Source organism: Marmota marmota, unplaced genomic scaffold (genome assembly GCF_001458135.2).
Source record: "Marmota marmota marmota unplaced genomic scaffold, marMar, whole genome shotgun sequence".
NCBI classification, from domain to species: domain Eukaryota; kingdom Metazoa; phylum Chordata; class Mammalia; order Rodentia; family Sciuridae; genus Marmota; species Marmota marmota.
The window spans coordinates 70,417,099-70,439,835 of NW_026000026.1; the positions used below are offsets into that span (position 1 = coordinate 70,417,099).

The 22,737-nt window shown below is 38.8% G+C and overlaps 1 protein-coding gene across 3 annotated transcripts in view; it reads right to left on the reverse strand.

Annotated features, from left to right (window-relative positions):
• Window positions 1-22,737, reverse strand: part of Sil1 (SIL1 nucleotide exchange factor) — a 257,124-nt gene that overhangs the window by 105,276 nt on the left and 129,111 nt on the right. For all 3 annotated transcript variants that reach the window (XM_048811630.1, XM_048811628.1, XM_048811629.1), the window contains one exon: window positions 4,423-4,543. In XM_048811630.1, the coding sequence (XP_048667587.1) occupies window positions 4,423-4,543 (121 nt within the window). The remainder of the gene's footprint in view (window positions 1-4,422; window positions 4,544-22,737) is intronic.

Genomic DNA, 22,737 nt, shown 5'->3' on the forward strand with positions numbered 1-22,737 from the left:
GTCCTTTCTTCTCCTGCATCATTTTCCTTTTTCTCCAATTTGATAATGCCTTCTCCTTGACAAAGCCAGAATTATTCTTATTGTTCCATGTTCTTGAAGTGTTCTGACCCCTAAACTTATAAACTTAACCCTCTGCAGGGATAAATCCTCCTCATCCTTTGTATCTCAGTTCAAATAGCTTGATGAGGGCTTTTCAATCTTCCTGTCTAAAGTGCTCTCCCCCAGGAACTCATCACCTTCTCCATTTCTTCCCTAGCACTTTTTTTTCTTTTTTCAATCTCTAATTATCTTACTTGTGTGTGTATTTACCTGGGTTTTTTGCCTGCCAGTTTCCATAAGGCTGGCATCTTGTCTGTTTTGTGACTACCACATCCCCAATGATGGGTGCACAGGTACTCTGTAGGTCTTTTGTGAAAAGAATGAAGGAAGGAAATAAATAGCTCTGTCTTTGGCCCACCCCTTTAACCACGATACCATACTCTCCGTGACATATAGTCAACCCAAGATAGTACAACATGAATGTAGTTTGTCCCTCAGCCCTCTAACACAGGAGGAAGATTCAAAGAAGCTATTTTTTCCAGGGCAAGAAGATATTCTATAAAGATATCAGCAGGGATATGTACAAAAACCAGCTTAAAGTATAAACAGCAATAGGAGCCAAATATGCACAGAAGTCAGGCAGGACCAAGAGAATCCAGAGTCTCTCCAGGCCTTACAGCCCACAGGCATCATAGTGCAGATACAATGAATTAGGCTTAACAGACCTCCCTATCTCCCTCCAATCCAGTAGTGCTGAACAAGTCCATTTACCTCCAGGCCAATCGTGCTTAACTCTGGGTTTACCAACATCAATCTGATGGAAACTTCTCCAAAACAGAACAAGCAGGTAAGCAAAATACTATACCAATTCAGGATACTGGCCTCCACCTCTGAGCCTCTGTTCCTGTCCCAGTGTTCAAGAGCCAGGAAGACACTATGAAGTGGAACTGGAAGAACAGAGGATGAGACTCATCCAGAAGGAAGAAGTCATCACCACATGCAAACAGAGTCACTGAACGCACAGCACCAAACGTCCACACCACACTACCTTGTCAATGCCTTTGGGCTTCTGTTCAGACAGGTTTGCCACTGGCTATAACTGCTGAGAAGAAAGAAGAAATATCCAGCATATCCTGAAGGTCATTCTAGGGCAGAGCCTTCAGAAACATTCCAAAGGAGAAAAATTAAGAGGTAGAAATGGGAATAAATATTTCTCTCTTATGCTGTGTCTCTATGGATCACATGGATGGCTGTGCTTTCTCCTCATCCACTTTTTTTTTTTTTTTTTTTTCATNTGACCTGGATTCTGTCTCCACCACACCACTAACACTGTTCATCAAAATTACTAATAATTGGGGCTGGGATTGTGGCTCAGTGGTAGAGTGCTTGCATAGCACACGTGAGGCACTGGGTTCAATCAATCCTCAGCACCACATAAAAATAAAATAAAGGTGTTGTGCCCACCTACAACAACAACAAAATTTTTTTAAAGAAGGTACTGGGATTGAACCCAAGGGTACTCTACCAGCACTCTACCACTGAGCTACATCTCAGCCATTTTTTTAATTTTGAAACAGTTCTCCCTAAATTGTCCAGTCTGGCCTTGTTTTGGCTATCTTCCTGCCTTAGCTTCCCAAGCAGCTGGGATTATAGGCATGCACCCACCATTCCACCCAGCTGTACTTTCTAGTCTAAAAAAATTGAACAACAGATAAAGCAACCATTGTCCATACTGATGATCTATGGTCAGGTAGTGGAAAACTAACTTCCCATGGCAGAAAAATCAACAAGTAAAAAGCTCCATATGCATCAAGTTCCAAACTCAATATAATTAAAACAAGGAAAAAATAAGAAAAAAAAACCCACTTATATTAGATGTGAGAAAAGACTTTCTTAAAAGTACTATTAGATGTTGAAATATATGTGTGTAGGGAATGAAGAAAGGTTGGCAGGGACCACAATAATATTTGATTATTTTTATACAGTTGTGAGAAAGAAGTAATTGTATGACAGTGACCTGGGTCACTCCAGGTGTTATGATTTAGATGAGGTTTCCATAAGGCTGGCATCTTGTCTGATTTGTGACTACCACATCCCAATGATGGGTGTGTGAGAGAAAATAAAAGCTCATGTGTGAGAAAATAAAGGTATGTCCAGATATAAATGATTAGATTATGAAAACTATGACTTAACCAGAGGATTAATCCATTTGTTGGACTAATAATCTGAATGGATTACTGGGTATTAACTATAGGCAGGTAGGATATGGCTAGAGAAAGGAAGTAGTCACTGGGGGCATGCCTTGGGGATTATATTACCCCTGGCTCCTTGCACTTAAAAAGTGCTGACTAAAACATTCTTCTAATTTGTTCTTATCAGAACAAACTTAGTCACAAAACTGACTAAAACACCAGGACCCTGTTTCCTGGCTGTCAAGAACTGAACTGCTTTCCTCCACCACACCCTTCCACCATGATATTTTGCCTCACTTCTGGCCCAGAGCTATGAAGTCAGCAGACCATGGACTGAAAGTATGAAACCATGAGCCAAAATAAACTTTTTCTCCTTGTTATTGTTCAGATGTGATGTCCCCCAAAAGTTCACCTGTGAGACAATGCAAGGTTTGGAGGAGAAATTATTTGGCTATAGCCTTAACATAACCAGTGAATTAATCCCTAATGGGATTAACTAAGTGGTAACTAGAAGCAGGTGGGTTGTAGCTGGAGCAAGTGGTTCATTGCGGGCATGGCTATGGGATACATATTTTGTATCTGGAGAGTGGAGTCTCTCTCTCTCTCTCTGTTCTTTGATCATCATGTGTGTTGCTTCCCTATGCCACACTCTTCTGCCATGTTGTTCAGCCTCGCTGCAGGCCCCAAGGAATAAAACCATGCCTGTCCATGAACTGAGACCTCTGAAACTATGAGACCCTAAATAAACTTTTTCTCCTCTACAGTTGTTCTGGTCAGGTCTTTCAGTCACAGTAGTGAAAAAGCTGACTAAAACATTCCTCTAATTTGTTCTTATCAGAACAAACTTAGTCACAAAACTGACTAAAACACCAGGTATGGACCCATTTTCAGAGACTGGGAAAAAGGAAAGACCCTTCCTAGTTTGGGGTGAACTAGAAGGAAAACAAATACCTCTATCTCAACAAAAAGCAGAATTTTCCAACAGTGAAAACTGCCCAAATCTCATTAATACAAATGGACTGCCTGAATGACCTTTTTGTCAGGTATGTCAAAGAAAAGACTCAGGTAAGAATTGGGCCTCTAAGGTCCCTTTCTGACTCACATTTAACTGTAAAATTTGTTTAAATAATAAAAATCTCAGGAATGAGTTGAGCCCACGTAATCCATGATTAATTCCCACTATTTACAGTGTTTCAGAACAGGGGTCCACAAACTATTTGTAACAACCAGGTAATACTGTAGGCTTTGTAAGCTGTCTGTCCCAACTGCTCAACTGTCACTGTAGCAAGAAAATAGCAGACTACATGTAAATGAATGAGTATGGCTATATTCCAATACTTATGGACACTGAAATCTGAATTTCACATAATTTTCATGAGTCATGAAATATTATTCTTCTTTTGATGTTTTCTCAACAATTAAAATATATAAAAGCTAACTTAGCGTATAGACCGTACCAAAACAGACAGCAGTCCTAATTAGACCCAAAGGCCATAATTTGCTGGTCCCTACATTTGAGACTTCATGGCTGGTGTTTACACTGAGCTTCTGAACTGCATAATTCTGGCAATGGCTGTCATCCCATGCCTTAACCTCCTTCTCCCTCATTCAGGAAATACCAAGCAAAGAAAACTTGTTAATTCAAGGCAATGAGGAGACAAATAGAGACTATTTAATTCTCTAAAATCAAATAACCTGAACTGGTTATTAAAAAGTAAGGCAATCTCTAACCACTGAAGAATATAGTAGCTTCTACTTGTATACTATTAGAAAGCCTATTTTAATACTGACTAACAAGAGGAAAAGTTAGTCTGAATTAAAGACTATTTAAAATGCAATTTTATTGTTCACCAAGGAAGTATTACTGCAAAGCAGAAGGCCTAACAGGCCTGTTTTAATGAATAGATGACTCATCTGTAATCAGCACATTAATTGTTGGGATTCAAATGGGTGCTCTTAAAGTACTGGGAAAAAAAGTTTTCTTTTTAAGCAGGTTAAGCATTCCGTCTATAGCCTTTTTCAAAGTAACAATTTGCTTTGCAAACTGTATCCTTCCAAAGACTGTACTGGTAAACGTCACAAATTCTATATAAATAAATAAATAAATGCCACATGAATTTGGGCAACACTTTCCATATTTCAAAATCAATACTATCATTTAGCCTCTCAAATTTTAGGGTCAACACTGTACCTTCTGCCTCTTTTCAACCCTTTCAAATTATTTCGGAACTTGTCTTCATACTGGAGTTTCACTTCTCTTGCCCCAGTTTGAAGATTCAGCCGCACATGGGATCCTGCAGGAACAGCCTGACCTAAAAGCCAAGAAGAGAAAAGGTTTTTAAGGTCTAGAGTCCAAGGAGGGACTCCAGGATAGACTGGCTAGCTAACAAGCCAATAGAACTTACTAGTTTATAAAGACCATACTGCTATGTTCAGTAACCTCTTTCAGGAAGCCTTCTCTTTCCCTCTAACCCACCCACCCCACATGTACTCCTTTTGCTAATCTATAAAGGAATCCGGCCGAGGCAAGGAGAGCCAGAGGTTTATACACTTTAATCTAAAGGCCAATATTTTCTCATTAGAACTGCCTATTTGAGCTACTCTATGTTTTCTTCAAATTGGATTAATAAGCTTTTTTGTTACATGCAGCAGGTGAATGAATGGTAGATATCTATTCAACCCTGAGGACATGGCTACATAATTGTTTTCTCCAAGACAGTCTTCCTGCCCCTCCCCCAAAAGTCCCAAAGAGCCCCAGACAGCCTGCCATCCCAGCAAGCTTTCCACCTCACCACCCTCATCCATTTAACTAGGCTCCTTCTTATGAGCACGGGGACTGTATCTCCTCCTTTTGGATTTCCCCAGTCCTTATGCCAAGCTTGGCACATAAAATTTGTGGCTCATAACATCTATGAGATGGAAGAAGAAAGCAACTGGGAATGCAGGAAAACACAGCAAGCCAAGGAATCAGGGAGTAGAACCAAGAGAATTGAAAAACCCACTCCCACCTATCTCAGAGCAGCTGATCCATTAGCTGGGAAAACAAGTTTTATGAGAATGAATGGACTATTCACATGCACTGCACAAAACTACCAGAGTAAAGGATATTTACCAGGTAACTACTATACACCAGGCTACTTGTGGTGGGTTTTAGGAATACAAAGATGAATGTTAATGTCTACCAGGACAGAGCATTTCAAGGAAAGGGCTTTTCAGGAGACAAGAAATGTGAAGCAAAGATGGTGCTTCTCTCACCTGGACTTTGACTCTGCTTTCTCGTCCCAGATGGTATTGCCTTGCCTAATTCAAGGGAAACTCATAGTACAAGTTGTCTCAGAATGATCAGGTAAACCCTGAGTATAAGAGGGCAAGGAAGTAGCAAGAATTCCTTTTCGCAATTCTGGCAGGATCATATTGAACTCTGAATTACTCCAGCCACTCTGCTGCCAAACAAGGAGCCAAGGAAAAAGCACGCCAAGACATACTGCTTCTCTTCTGCTGCCCCACTTCAGTAGGGAGCTGCTGTGTCTTTGGCTAAAGTACACAGCAACCTATAGTTCCTAAGGGTTTATGCATAATGATCTCCCTCTAACCTCAGCCAAAGTATTTTAAGAATTCAAAAACAAAAACAAACACAAAACGTGTTCGTAGTACAGTGAGAGAACCATTCTCTGGGGTGGCTTTCTGATAAGGTTAAGTTGGGGGTCAAATGAGGCAAAAAGACCTAGACTGGGGGAAAAGGGAATTTCAAATGGAGGGAGCAACAAGTGTAAAAGTTCTGACACAGAAACCTGTAGGCTACTAGAATGGAGGAGCAGACCAGGCTGGCAGGACTGTGGGGGCTTCTGGCTTAGTATACCGTCAGGAATCCTAGGCTTCTTTCCTGGGATGGGAAAATAAAACTAATGTTTGAGGACAATGGTTCTCATTAATCCATTTGATGGATTAATAATTTGAATGGACTGCTGGGTAATAACTATAGACAAGTGGGGGGTGGCTGGAGGAACTTGGGAGCATGCCCTTGGGGTTTATATCAACCCTGGTTCCTGAACTCAAGCTTTCTCTTTGCTTCTTGGCTGTCATGAACTGAGCAGCTTTACTCCACCATGTCCTTTTGCCATGATGTTCTGCCTCACCTTGAGCCCAGAGTAATGAAGCCGGCCTTCTATGGAACAAGACCAGGAGCCCCCAAATAACCTTTTTCTCCTCTATAATTGTTCTGGTTGGGTCCTTTAGTCACCATGGTGAAACAGTTGACTAAAACACTCCTACAAGAGGGCCATTTCACCAGCTGTTTCTTTTGCCCAGAATATTCTTTCTAACCTCAGCCTCCATCTCCTCACTATCTCTAATATCAACTAAGGGTCACTTCCTCTGAGAAGCATCTTCTGTTCCCTGGGATCAGATCTATCTGCCCCAAAGGCTTGTGCAGCACCATGAACCTCTCTCTTCTTTATAGCACTTAGTACAAGCATTAGTTATATAGTTTTTTATAGGTTAAATACTCATTATTTTTCCTGTAAGGATTGTCATATGGCCTAATATATAGTGAACTGTCAATAATTATTTGTTGAGTAAACATTTTTAAATGAAAAATATATTTTTGAGTAAACATTTTTAAATGAAAAATATATATACTTGTAGATCCTGGCTGATCTACAAGTGTATAAAAAGATCAATAAGGATTTTCACTAGGGCAGGTAGATTCATAATAATTAGTTGTGTTAACAGCTATTTTTAGCAGTAATAGTACTAATACTACTACTATTACTACTACTACTAATAATAATAATAGCAGTGTCAGGAGGGAGGAGGGCAGGAAAAGAACAAATACTGGGGAATGACATTAGCCAAATTAAACTATTATATTGTGTGCAAGTACAAATCTGTAACAACAAATCCCACCATTATGTACAACTATAATGCACCAATAAAAAATGTGGAAAAAAAAGGAAATAAAAAGTTTAATAGTTATGCTGGGCTATTAAAAATAATAACAATAAATGCAGTGTCTTGAATTTTCTGATTTTGATCAAGAATACAAATAGATGAATACACAGAAATAATAGAGAACATGAGTATAGAAGCTTCAGATATGACAGGTTAGACCTTGCTAAGATGGCCAAGGAAGACAGGAAAATCTTATGTAAATCTATTTTATTTGGAGAGAATTTCCAAAATTGCACTTTTCACAAAAGCCACCCCAGGAGCAAGCACAGTAACATTAACTCAAAACACTGGTTATGCTCATTTAAAATGTAAAACCAGTCATGGCAGAAGCAACAGAAAATATAGTATTTAAAGGTTTCTACCCCATTGGGAAAAAGGCCAAGTTAGAGAGTGTTATCTGATCTGCATCATTTAACTTCTATGGCAGAAGAAAAAAGTACCAGAAAGAATATTGAGAAAGAGTAAAACAGAGGCATAGAGAAATCGTGTGTGTGTGTGCGTGTGAGAGAGAGAGAGTGAGTGTGTGTGTGTGTGTGTGTGTGTGTGTGTGTGTATCAGGAGCCAGAGATGGGAGGCAAGGGAATAAATAGGCAGAAAATAAAATTGGGATCCAGAAAGGCAAACAGGCCTGCAAAGCCTACACTGGCAGTCCCTCGACTACTGACTCTTTTTTTCCCCCCATGGAAAACCCTCTTGTTTATTTGATTAAACAAAAATAAAATAAGCTGCATAGGAACAATTTTAAAGTCCAAAGGGACACCAACTTTGTTTTAAGGCTGTAGCAGCTAATACTGCATCTCCTTGCTACCTTCTCCGGCCTTCTCTGTGGACCAAAGCGATACATTCAGAAGCCTGTGAGCTAATATAGGAGTTTTTGAACACTATTCCATTGGTTCTTCATCTGCTCATTGCCTGTCATGCCTGCAGCCTGCAACATTAACATTTAAGATTTAAAAGTAAAAACCAAAGAGGGGAAGAGGGGGAAATACAAACAAAGAAAAACCCACTTTTGCCTACTAAAGGTTTTGGGGAAAATCTTGATTTCCCCACCCATCCACCAAAATGATGGAGTCGGCATTCCCAAGGCCAAAACCACTAAAAAGAGACAAAAGGCAGTTGGCACCCCACAAGGGCCAACAGTCTGCTTTGTGTAGCTAGAGAAGTTATTGTGGTGGTGCGTATTTCTCCTATCAGTTTGCCTGGAACAAATAATAAAAATTAGAGGTTTAATGTAGTCAGTATGACTAACACCGGGCATAAGATCTGTGTTAGAATCCCCCAATCCTGCATTTACTTTTCCTTAAAAAAAAAAATAAATAAATAAAATAAAAACCTCAACTGAGACACATATTCTATACAAAAAAAAAAAAAAAAATTAAAGCATTTTGCTGACCAGGCATGATATCTAATGAACAGTATTAAATAAGATTTATTAAAAAAAAATACTAACAACCCTCCCACCCAACAGACTATACCTATCATGCTAATTTAAAACATCCCTTTACCCACCCACCCTCATCTGCATTGACTTTAGGGGAAAAGAGATATCTTACCACCCTAAACACAAGAAAACCCCCTAAATGTGAAAAACTCTTCCTCTGAAAACAACTACACAAACTGCTAAAAACAAAGAACTATTACAGAGCTGGTTATTTAAAGAAAGTAAACACTTTGCTACACACAACAACATTCAGCCAGTGTGCTCTGAGATAGCCTTAAGAAAAAAATACTACCTGAGCTGTAAGTTAACACAATCATTAAAAGGAGGTCTAAGACCGTGTGGATACACAAAACTTTTAGAACCACTGCTGGTTAAATGATGATGGAGAACATCCCACCAGGCTGGCTTGTTAACCCATAAGATCAGTTTGTTTGTTTTTTAAATAGACATTATTGAGGTATTTCTTCACCGTGACATTTACAAACCCAACTCTCATTATTACAGTGGTGTCAGGACCCTCTCTTCCCACTGAACCAAAAATCAAACAGGGAAGAGGAGGGGCAGAAGGTCAATACAGTATATCCTGATAATGTGCTTCTCAAATTTATTAAGTATTTAACAAACAAGTAAAGGGGGAGAGGGGACCCGTCCACATGTTTACCTTTGGTAGGAAAAAAAAATTAAAACACAAAACAAAAGGGCAACACACACTTCGCCTGTCACTGCTCAAAAGCAACAGTGATTGCTGAGAGGTCATGGCCATGGACATCCTGCTGGGTTCAGAAAGGTACAGTTACAATCATGAAGTCAAAAGGATTTTCATTCCCTTCAAATGTGTGATGTTTCCAACTAGACTTCAAATTTCCCCCTAAAAGGGTATATCTACAGACATTGGAATACAGATATAAAACATTTTTTCTCTTGAAGAGAAAGAGAGACCTAAGGTCTTTATTTCTAATTCCTCCTAAATCCTCCAGTAGATCAGATTAACCAGTAGTTTCATAATACTGAACAACATGGTAAAAGTATATGTATGTATGTGTGTGTATATATATATACACACACATACATATATATATTCTTTTTCAGAGGGGGGAAAGTCTGATTGGTGAGAACTACTTGGGTTTATGACTGCATTTACCTGACGTCTCTTTCTTTTAAAGGTCAATCTGGCGTTTCTCCTGAAGAATCCAGGTCTAGATTTATGAAAACATTTCTTACAGAGGTAGGTAGCTTCCCACTTCCACCCACTCCCCACTGGATTAATAATACTCTTCTTTCCAAAACCATCATTTGCTAACATGAGGTAGATGACTTTTGCCAAAAGTGAGGTAGAAGCTAAATGAAAGGAGTTAGGATGCCAGAGAAACCCTCAGAGCCTGACTGCTGACTCTTTTGAGAGCAGATCCTATGGCTGAGTATCCCATCCTGCTGACATTCTGTCCACAATAAATAAGGCTACCTGATGCTTGAGTTTTGACACCTACTGGTGTCAATCACAGGCCAGGACCCAGATAACAACTGCTTTTCCAGGGGAAGAAAAATTGGTGGCAGATTGCATCACTGTCTCCAAATTTCTTTTGTTTTGTTTTCCCTTTCCCCTCACTTCCTCTTATATGTAATTTTGTATAACAATGAGGGTCTCCTTCCATTTCCATGCAATTTCCCTTCTCTCTCCCTTTCCCTCCCACCTCTCATCCCAGTTTAATGGTAATCTTCTTCTCATGCTCTTCCTCCCTGCTCTGTTCTGAGTTGCCCTCCTTATATCAAAGAAGACATTTGGCATTTGTTTTTTAGGGATTGGCTAGCTTCACTTAGCATAATCTGCTCTAATGCCATCCATTTCCCTGCAAATGCCATGATTTTGTCATTTTTTAATGCTGAGTAATACTCCATTGTGTATAAATGCCACATTTTTTTTTTTATCCATTCATCTATTAAAGGGCATCTAGGTTGGTTCCATAGTCTAGCTACTGTGAATTGTGCTTGTCTCCAAATTTCTTATTCTCTACTTATCATACTGTTTGCTACATGCCCTTGAAGTTCCTCATACTAGTGGTACAGGGTACTTTCCTACCTCTTGACTTTAGATTTGGCTTGTGAGGTATTTTGGCCAGTGGGATACTAGCAAAAGTGCCACAAAGAGGTTTTTGAAATGTGCTTTTGTAGTTGATTTGTGTCTTGGGATTCTGTCATCATCATGAGAAAAAGTTGCTAGACTTCTGGTCCAAGAAGAATGGGAGACTCATGAAGCAGACCTGGACCTAAACTACAGATTAAAGCTAAGCCCCACTAAGCCCAACCATGATCAGGCCAAGTTTAGCTGATCTGCAGATACATGAATAAGAATAAATGGATTTCTTTTTAAATTTTTCACTTTGAACTATGTTTGAACTTACACCAAGTTTGCAGAAATGGTAGAGTTTCCAAACACCCCTTCCTAATGTTAACATCTTACATAACTATTGTATAATGAACAATATCTATAGCCTTTTGAAAGGTCCTTTTCAAACCTTACCAGTGTTTCCACTGTCCTTTTTTTGTTCCCAGATCCCACATGGCCTATTCTCCTGGTCTCCTATATGCTGCAACAGTTTTTCAGTCTTTACTTATCATCTATTACCTTGGCACCCCTGAGGAATACTGATCAGTTTATTCAGGATTGTCTGATATCTTTTCATGATCAAACTAAGGTCATAAACCCCTGTCAGAGGCACCACAAAGATGCCATGTCCTTCTCAATGCATCATATCACAGGATTTGTGATTTCAATATGTCTTATTACTGATGATTCCAGCCTAGATTGACAAATCAAAGTAATCTCTACTATGCTTTTCTACTGTTGTAAACAAAAATCACAGGAAACTGTCAAACTGTGAAAAAATTAAAAAGTTAAACATGAACATAGAGTTAGTATGTGAACACAGAAATTCTATACGTAGATGTATATCCAAAAAAACCAAAAACATGTTCACACAAAAACTTATAAATAATACTGCTGTGAACACTATAATCTGTTAAAATATAGAAATGACCTAAATATCCATCAATTTATAAACAAATAAATAAAATGTGATCTGTCCACACAATGAAATACTATGTCACCATTTAAAGAAGTGAAAAAATACTGACACATCCTATAACACAGATGAACCTTAAAAATATTAGGCTAAGTGAAAGACACACCAAAAAGCCACATTCATATAGTTCCTTTTATATGCCTTTTCCAACATAGCAAATCCATAGCGACAGATTAGTGACCATCAAGGGGAAGGGAAAGGGGAAGAAAGGAATGGGGAGTATTAGGGTTATGGGTATATTTGGGGGATGATAAAATGTTCTAGAATCAGATATTGGTGTACCACAAGGTGAAGTTACTAAAAACAAAACAAAACACTGAATTATTTTAAAAAATTGGGGAAATACTTTGATTACACAAATCCCTACAAATCGTTATATAATGTTAGGGGAGATCATCTGCAATTACTATTAGAGTAATTACTTAATGGTGATCTTTTACTTCCTATTCCCCTCCTTCATTAGACATTTATTTATGGGATTTTCACTGAAAGGAAAAATGGTAACTTTAAACAGAGGAACCAACTTAGATGCCCTTCAGTATATGAATGGATTAAAAAAATGTGGCATATATACACAATGGAATTTTACTCAGCAATAAAAGAATAAAATCATGGCATTTGCAGGTAAATGGATGGTGTTGGAGAAGATATGCTAAGTGAAAATCAGCCAGTCCCAAAAAACAAATGCCAAGTGTTTTCTCTGATACAAGGAGGCTGATTCATAGTGGGGTAGGGAGAGGGAGTTTGGGAGGAATAGGCAAACTCTAGATAGGGCAGAGGGGTGGGAGGAAAAGGGAAGGGGCAGGGGGTTAGCAAGGATGGTGGAATTTGATGGACATCATTATCCAAAGTACATGTTGGTGTCAACATACTTTATATACAACCAGAGATATGAAAAAATTTTGCTGTATATGTGTAATAAGAATTGTAATGCATTCCACTGTCATTTATTTTTTTAAAAAAATCAATTAAAAATAATTTAAGAAAAAAATATCACTTTGTAAAAAACAAATGGTGGAATAAATAGGAGTTGGAACATGGCAGGCGGAAGGAGCAATCTCTTGACATCCTCAGCTATGCTGGCAAAGAGAGACTTCAGAACAACTGGATGCTGTCTGCTCAGGAACGTCCAGCAACGCTGGGCTGAGGTGGTACCTAAGCGAGCAGTTTGAGCTTCTAAGAAGCAGCAGCACACTCGGGTGCGGGTAAATCCAGACCACTCCACGCAGAGTTACTGGCTGGTTGATTTGCCACACACCTCCGACCCGCAGCGACTCGGCGCTACAGAGACCCTAGAGCAGAGTAGAGAAACAAAACTTCGGTACTTTGGAGGATCTTTTGAGGTGGTGCCAACCAAACTTCCATGGGCCAGTGGACCGAGAGCCGAGGTAGGATTTAGGAGAGACAACCAGACCCACCCTTCCCATCGCACATCCCGCAAGGAAACGGGCCTCCACCGTGGCAGATAACTGACGCCATCAGAGTTCCACAGATGGAACCCTCCACAGCGAAATTGGTGACCACAGGTGTGTGACCCTGAGCCCTCCCTCCCCATACAGCTGGGAAATCTCAAAAATCTCTCCCCAGCTCTCTGTGGGCATAATAATCAGAGCAGAGGGAATCAGGAGGGGCACATGACCTCCATCTCCCCCTCCCACCAGCAGTGTCACCCCAGGCCGTTTTCCGCCAGTTCCCGGGGGTGTGGCTACCGGAGGGAATCAGGCAAAATAAGCTGATGGCCCCCAGCCCCCATGCTCCACAACATCGGGGTCTGGGTGAATGGCAAACAGAGAGAGTGCACAGTCGTTTAAGAGAACAGGGAACCCAGGGGGCTATAGGCCTGGAGTGTAGCTAGATCTGTGGAGAACGCCACCGGTGAGTGGGACCTGGCTGGCAGGAGAAGTGGGGGTCCCTGGGCCAACAACCAGGATTGGTGAGCCGCCCGGCTGGGGAGGAGGAGCGGTATCACAGGGATTGTTTCCTGCGTCTTGAGGGCAGAAGCTTGGCCCGGAGGGCACAGCTCCACCTACTGGAAGAGAAGATAATCGAACTCTTAAGACTGCATTTTTTTCAATTTTTTCCCCTTTTCTCTTATTCTTCCTATTTTTCTTTCTATCTCTCTATAGTGACTTCTTCCTTCCCCTTCCCCTACCTTTTCTCCCAAACATTATGACTTCAACTATGTGTAATTTACTAAATGCATATAGGTGAAGGTTCCGAGGCGGTCTACGATAATCCCAAGTCCCTAGCTACCAGCAAATACTCTGTTCTATTCTCCTGTTAATATCCCCCCTTCAGTAGAGCAATCTTCCAAGGTTGCTAAGATATACCAACCCCCATACCATCACATCACCCAACCCAAACATAAAGTCCTAAGACCAAACCGCAAGTCGCTATATGCCATCAGAATCCACATGTCATTTATGAAACGAATGAATTTGCTTTAAAGTACAATAAAACCCAACATCTCTAGACATAGTCTCCCATCACAAAGGAGAGATCCTGAAGATATACAAAACAAAACAAATTTATAGGAGTAAATAGTAACACAGCAGTCAAACAGAGCCGGAAAGTAACGTGAGCATCCTAAAAAAAAAAAAAAAACAAGGAAAAAAAGGATTACAAACAATGCAGGACAGCCTAAATCTACAGGAGAACCTAAAGGCATCAGGAAAATGGTCAGATAAAGAACTCAAGGCATACCTGACTCAGATGGAATGGAATCTTAAAGAGGTCATTAGACAGCAAATGCAAACAATGAAAGAACACCTCAACAACAAACTACACAAACAAATTCAAGAAGCAAATCAACAATTCTACTGGGAGATAGAGGTTATTAAAAAAAAATCAAACAACAATCCTAGAAATGAAGGAAAATATAAACCAAATTAAAAACTCAAATGAGAGTATTATAGTAGAGTAGATCAAATAGAAGTCAAAACATCAGACAATGAAGACAAAATATATCATCTCAATAAGAGTCTAGTCAACTCAGAAAGGCTGGTAAGAAATCACAAGCAAAACATCCAAGAGATATGGGATATCATAAAAAAAACTAAACTTAAGAGTCATTGGGGGGCTGGGGATGTGGCTCAAGCGGTAGCGCGCTCGCCTGGGATGCGTGCGGCCCGGGTTTGATCCTCAGCACCACATACAAACAAAGATGCTGTGTCCGCTGAAAACTAAAAAATAAATATTTTTTTAAAAAAAGAGTCATTGGGATAGAGAAAGGTATAGAGGTCCAAACCAAAAGAATGAGCAATCTGTTGAATGAAATAATTTTAGAAAACTTTCCATACATGAAAATGAAACGGATGTCCAAATCCTAGAAGCCTACAGGACGCCGAACACACAGAACCACAATAGACCAACTCCAAGACACATTATTATGAAGATATCCAACATACAGAACAAGGAGAGAATATTAAAAGCTACAAGAGAAAGGAGGCAGATTACATTCAGGGGTAAACCAATTAGGTTAACAGCTGATTTCTCATCACAGACACTGAAAGTGAGAAGATCCTGGAACAACATATTTCAAATGCTGAAAGATAATGGGTGTCAACCAAGAATATTGTATCCAGCAAAATTAAGCTGTCACATTTGACAACGAAATAAAAATCTTTCACGATAAACAAAAGTTAAAAGAATTCACAGCCAGAAAACCAGCACTGCAAAGCATTTTGGGCAAAACAATACACGAAGAGGAAATGAAAAACAATAAACAAAACCAACAGTGGGAAGTACCTCAGTAAAGGGGGGAGGGACTAATTAAAGAGGGAAAAACAAACCAATTAAAAATAAATGAATAAATAAGCAAACAAACATGACCGGAAGTACAAACCATATATCAATAGTAACCCTAAACGTTAATGGTTTAAACTCACCAATAAAGCAACATAGGCTGGTAACCTGGATTAAAAAAACAGATCCAACAATATGCTGCCTTCAGGAGACTCATATGATAGGAAAAGACATGCACTGGCTGAAGGTGAAAGGTTGGGAAAAATCATACCACTCACATGGTCCTCAGAAGCAAGCAGGGATGGCCATCCTCATTATCAAATAAAATCGACTTCAAGCCTAAGTTAATCAAAAGGGATAAAGAAGGACACTATATACTGTTAAAGGGAACCATTCACCAACAATACATAACAATTATCAATATTTATGCACCAAACAATGGTGCTGCTACATTCATAAAACAAACTCTCCTCAAGTTCCAGAGTCAAATAGACCACAACACAATAATTATCAGTGACTTCAACACACCTCTCTCACCATTGGACAGATCTTCCAAACAAAAGTTGAATAAAGAAACTAAAGAACTCAATAACACAATTAATAACCTAGACTTAACTGACATATATAGAATATATCAACCATCATCAAGCGGATATACTTTTTTCTCAGCAGCACATGGATCCTTCTCAAAAACAGACCATATATTATGCCATAGGGCAACTCTTAGAAATTATGAAGGTGTGGAGATAATACCATACATCTTATCTGATCATAATGGAATGAAACTGGAAATCAACGATAAAAGGAAGGAAGGAAAAATCTTACATTACTTGGAGAATGAACAATATGTTACTGAATGATCAATGGGTTACAGAAGACATAAAGGAGGAAATCAAAAAATTCTTAGAGATAAATGAAAATACAGACACAACATATCGGAATCTATGGGACACAATGAAAGCAGTTCGAAGAGGGAAATTCATTGCTTGGAGTTCATTCCTCAAAAAAAGAAAAAACCAACAAATAAATGATCTCACACTTCATCTCAAAACCCCAGAAAAAGAAGAGCAAAACAACAGCAAATGTAGTAGAAGGCAAGAAATAATTAAAATCAGAGCTGAAATCAATGAAATTGAAACAAAAGAAACAAATGAAAAAATTGACAAAACTAAAAGTGGTTCTTTGAAAAAAATAAATAAAATCAACAGATCCTTAGCCATGCTAACAAAGAGAAGATAGAGTACTCAAATTAGTAGCATAAGGGATGAAAAAGGCAATATCACAACAGACACCACAAAAATACTGAAGATAATTAGAAATTATTTTCAAACCCAATATTCCAATAAAATAGAAGATAGTGAAGACATCGATAAATTTCTTAAGTAATATGATTTGCCCAGATTGAGTCAGGAGGATACACACAACTTAAACAGACCAATATCAATGGAGGAAATAGAAGAAGCCATCAAAAGACTACCAACCAAGAAAAGCCCAGGACCGGATGGGTATACAGCAGAGTTTTACAAAACCTTTAAAGAAGAACTAATACCAATACTTTTCAAGTTATTTCAGGAAATAGAAAAAGAGGGAGCTCTTCCAAATTCATTCTATGAGGCCAACATCACCCTGATTCCGAAACCAGACAAAGACACTTCAAAGAAAGAAAACTACAGACCAATATCTCTAATGAACTTAGATACAAAAATCCTCAATAAAATTCTGGCAAATCGGATACAAAAACATATCAAAAAGATTGTGCACCATGATCAAGTAGGATTCATCCCTGGGATGCAAGGCTGGTTCAATATACAGAAATCAATAAATGTCATTCACCACATCAATAGACTTAAAGATAAGAACCATATGATCATCTCGATAGACGCAGAAAAAGCATTCGACAAAGTACAACATCCCTTTATGTTCAAAACACTAGAAAAACTAGGGATAACAGGAACTTACCTCAACATTGTAAAAGCTATCTATGCTAAGCCTCAGGCTAGCATCATTCTAAATGGAGAAAAATTGAAGGCATTCCCTCTAAAATCTGGAACAAGACAGGGATGTCCTCTCTCACCACTTCTATTCAACATAGGTCTCAAAACACTGGCCAGAACAATTAGACAGATGAAAGAAATTAAAGGCATAAAGATAGGAAAAGAAGAACTTAAATTAGCACTATTTGCAGAAGACATGATCCTATACCTAGCAGACCTAAAAGGTTCTACCAAGAAACTTCTAGAGCTAGTAAATGAATTCAGAAAAGTGGCAGGATATAAAATCAACACGCATAAATCAAAGGCATTCCTTTATATCAGTGACAAATCCTCTGAAATGGAAATGAGGACAACCACCCCATTCACAATATCCTCAAAAAAAAAAAAAAAAACTTGGGAATCAACCTAACAAAAGAGGTGAAAGACCTATACAATGAAAACTACAGAACCCTAAAGAGAGAACTAGAAGACCTTAGAAGATGGAAAGATATACCTTGTTCATGGATAGGCCGAACTAACATCATTAAAATGGCAATATTACCAAAAGTACTCTATAGGTTTAATGCAATGCCAATCAAACCCCAACAGCATTTCTCACAGAAATAGATAAAGCAATCATGAAATTCATCTGGAAATATAAAAGACCCAGAATAGCAAAAGCAATTCTAAGCAGGAAGAGTGAAACAGGCGGTATAGCGATACTAGACTTTATACTACAGAGCAATAGTAATAAAAACAGCACTGTACTGGTACCAAAACAGGAGGATAGACCAATGGTACAGAATAGAGGACATAGAGATCAATCCACAATATTTTAGCACCTTATATTAGATAAAGGTGCTAAAAGCATGCAATGGAGAAAGGACAGCATCTTTAACAAATGGTGCTGGGAAAACTGGAAATCCATATGCAACAAAATAAAACTGAATCCCTTTCTCTCACCATGCACAAAAGTTAACTCAAAATGGATCAAAGAGCTAGGGATCAACCCAGAAACTCTGTGTCTGATAGAAGAAAAAGTTGGCTCTAATCTCCATCTCGTGGGATCGGGCTCCAAATTCCTTAATAGGACACCTATAGCACAAGAGTTAAAATCAAGAATCAACAAATGGGACATACTCAAACTAAAAAGTTTTTTCTCAGCAAGAGAAACAATAAGAGGGGTAAATAGGGAGCCTACATCCTGGGAACAAATCTTTATTCCTCACACTTCAGATAGAGCCCTAATATCCAGAGTATACAAAGAACTCAAAAAATTAAACAATAAGAAAACAAATAACCCAATCAACAAATGGGCCAAGGATCTGAACAGACACTTCTCAGAGAAGGATATACAATCAATCAACAAATACACGAAAAAATGCTCACCATCTCTAGCAATCAGAGAAATTAAAATTAAAACCACCCTAAGATACCATCTCACTCCAGTAAGAATGGCAGCCATTATCAAGTCAAACAACAACAAGTGCTGGCAAGGATGTGGGGAAAAGGGTACACTTGTACATTGCTGGTGGGACTGCAAATTGGTATGGCCAATTTGGAAATCAGTATGAAGATTCCTTGGAAAGCTGGGAATGGAACCACCATTCGACCCAGCTATTCCTCTTCTCAGACTATTCCCTAAAGACCTAAAAAGAGCATACTATAGGGATACAGCTACATCAATGTTCATAGCAGCACAATTCACAATAGCTAGAATGTGGAACCAACCTAGATGCCCGTCAATAGATGAATGGATAAAAAAAAATGTGGCTTTGGTACACAATGAAATATTACTCAGTGCTAAAAAATAATAAAATCATGGCATTTGCAGGGAAATGGATGGCATTAGAGCAGATTATGCTAAGTGAAGTTAGCCAATCCCTAAAAAACAAATGCCGAATGTCTTCTTTGATATAAGGAGGGCGACTCAAGACAGAGCAGGGAGGAAGAGCATGAGAAGATCACCATTAAGCAGGGACGAGAGGTGGGAGGGAATGGGAGAGAGAAGGGGAATTGCATGGAAGATGGAAGGAGACCCTCATTGTTATACAAAATTACATATAAGAGGATGTGAGGGGAAAGGGGGAAAAAAAGAAACGAATTACAGTAGATAGTGTAGAGAGAGATGATGGGAGGGGAGGGGAGGGGGAATAGGAAGGGATAGGAAAGGCAGCAGAATACAACAGACACTAGTATGGCAGTATGTATAAACGTGGATGTATAACCAATGTGATCCTGCAATCTGTACACATGGTAAAAATAAGAATTCATACCCCACTTGAATCAAATGTATGAAATATGTCAAGATCACTGTAATGTTTTGAGCAACCAATTAAAATATGGTGACTTTTGCATCTATTTAATTATTTATGTACCTCAGTGCAGAATAGACTCATTTTTTTCTCTGGGTTATGATCCAACACTATTACTTATTTTGTTGATCAAATTATTTCAACTTTGGCAATTAGGATCTCACTATTCGTATTTTTTTGATAAGTCCCTTCTCCTTCTCCATCATTTTCTTTCTAAAAGTATTTTATTTTTTTATACTTTTTGGTTCTATAAGAAGTTCCAGGTTCATCTTGTACTCTCCTTTCCCTAACCCTGGAATCAGCCACTTTTCAAGAGCCCTAGGGTCTTTTGATTTGTTTTTTGTGTTTGTTTTTTTTTTCCCCAGAATAATGTTAGAATTAGGGATGTAGTTCAGTGAGAGAGTGCTTGCCTAGTATTGTGAAGCCCCGGGTTCAATCCTGGGGCGGGGGATGTCTGGAGAACAATGTTTAAAAATCAAGATCTGAGTGGTAGGTTGTGTTCATTACTACTGGGGTGTCATTGCTTCTAAGATCTCTTAGTCAATGGACTTAGATTCTTCAAACATATATGAGACAGTACACATATATATAAATATATACACATTTTTCTATTTATCTATATATTTTTCTATTTATTTATTTTTGGTAGCAGGAATTGAACCCAGGGGTACTAAACCACTGAGCCATATCCCCAGCCCTTTTTGATATTTTATTTAGACAGGGTCTTACTGAGTTGCTTAGGGCCTGCTTGCTAAGTTGCTGAGGCTGGCATTGAACTTGGGATCCTCCTGCCTTAGCCTCCCAAGTTGCTGGCATTACAGGCTTGCATACCTCACCTGGCTGTGTGTATTTTTAAAACCACAAGTTTTATTGATATCATGGATTCCAAACTAACACCATAAAGTCATCCGTCTTCCCACTTATTTAAATCATCTTTCTTCAATAGTGAGAAACCTGGCTCTTATTATCCACTATATTTTTATTTATTGCTCAATTCTAGTATAAAATAGTTTCAATACTGCCAACACATACATACCCCTTTGAGAAACACATTCACCAAACTAGATCACATTTGTGTATAGTTCTTTTATCTCTGACTTTATAGTATCTAATGAAGATATTGTTTTCATAAAATCACCTAGGTTGTTCTTTTCTCCCCCATTCCCTTTAGCATGGCTATCCTATTAATTTGTAATATGTGGTTCATTTGTTAGTATTTGTTCATTTTGTAGCTCCCACTCCTCCATGTCCTCAACTATTTACTTGAAAGCATGCAAAGGGTATGTAAACTATTACTATGATTCTAAAAGTCAGATACATACAAAAAGAAATTACTATTGTTTTAAACCACCAAGCTTTGAGGTATTTTGTTTATGGTAGCAATTCAATCCAATGGTCCTAAAATAGGAAGTTAAGAGGATTCAATAAAATAATAGTTCTCTTATCTAAAATTATATAGTTTCTCTCTTTCTAGTGTTAAAATGTCCTTTTATAAAATGAGGTAATGATGATGATGGATGGTAGTTGGTTGTTTCTATGCTAAGGCCTTTAACTCAGCACAGTAAAAAGTTGGCTTTAGTTCCCAAAATTTTCTTTTGAAGTTTTTTTGGTCCATAAAATACCATATTCTGGAAACTACTGCTCTATTCTACCTAGGACATTTGAGAATTATTCCCACTTAACAGTTTAAATGAGAGAACCTGATGATGTATATATAAGTTGTATCTCAATACATTTGTTTTAAAAATGTATTCTTTCAAATAAAGCAGTATTATCTCCTTTTAAACCCCATGAGCAATAATCTATTAGATGCAGTCCAATGTGACAGTAAGTAATCCTAGGGGCCAGCATAGAAAGCTAAGCTCAGAGCCTAGACACAGCCCCAGATTGGCTGTTCTGGGAAAGACAGGAAGAAGAAAATGAGCCTAGGAAGTCTGATGCCAAGAAGCAGCTAGGCAAAGGGACCTTGGTAGATAGGCAGGTAAGAAATAGTGATCCGGGCTGGGGATGTGGCTCAAGTGGTAGCGCGCTCACCTGGCATGCCTGCAGCCCAGGTTCAATCCTCAGCACCACATACAAACAAAGATGTTGTGTCTGCCGAAAACTAAAAAATAAATATTAAAAAAAAAGCCTCTCTCTCTCTCTTAAAAAAAAAAAAAAGAAATAGTGATCCAAGAGACAAGAGCCAACTCAAATACCAACAGGAAGGAAGAAGGTAGGGAGATGAGTAAGGGTCATCTGCCCCCCGCCCTCCAAAAAAACAAACGGGAATGATGAGGGCTGTGAAAAGTACCCCTTCAGAAAGCATTCAAATTTTACACCTAAAAGCCAAACAAAACATACCTATAAATAGAATTCAGGCCACAGAGTCAATTTATCACTGCTGGAAAAGATACATTTCATCTATTAACAAATTTTGTCTGATGCAGTCTTTGTCCCAACTCTTCCCACCTCCTGGTGGACCCTTCCTCACAGAGGAAGAGTCCTCCTGTGGTGAGACTATGCTGATACAGGCTGCCCTGCTTCAGTAAAAACAGGGCCAACTGAGACGAATTCCACATTGCTCTCATGTCTGCCTTGGTATTAGATGCTTCTGCAGTTTTGTGATTTCAAGAGCAGGGGTAGATGACGTGCCTCTGGAGGCTCCTGCCTGGGACTTATCACTCCAGGAACTACCAGACAAAATGGCAGAAAGTGAAAGGCTGTGCCAGCTAGACATGAGCCCTAGAATTTTGCTACCCAGTCAAGCCAGTCTTTGACAACCAGGTGAATTTAGCCCAATTTCTTTATCTTTCCAAATCTTCATACTCTTATCTGTCAAATGAAAAGAATTTACCATGTCTGCTTTTCTTAATGTGCTTCACTACTGCGAGGAACAAATGAGAAAAGAACTGTTTCAGTGCTCAGAAGTAAAAACTGCTTCAGGAAAAGCAGACCCCGAAAGGTAAATGTCAACCCAGATGAAACAAAGACATTTTATTTGTCAAGTCTTCCAGGTATGTG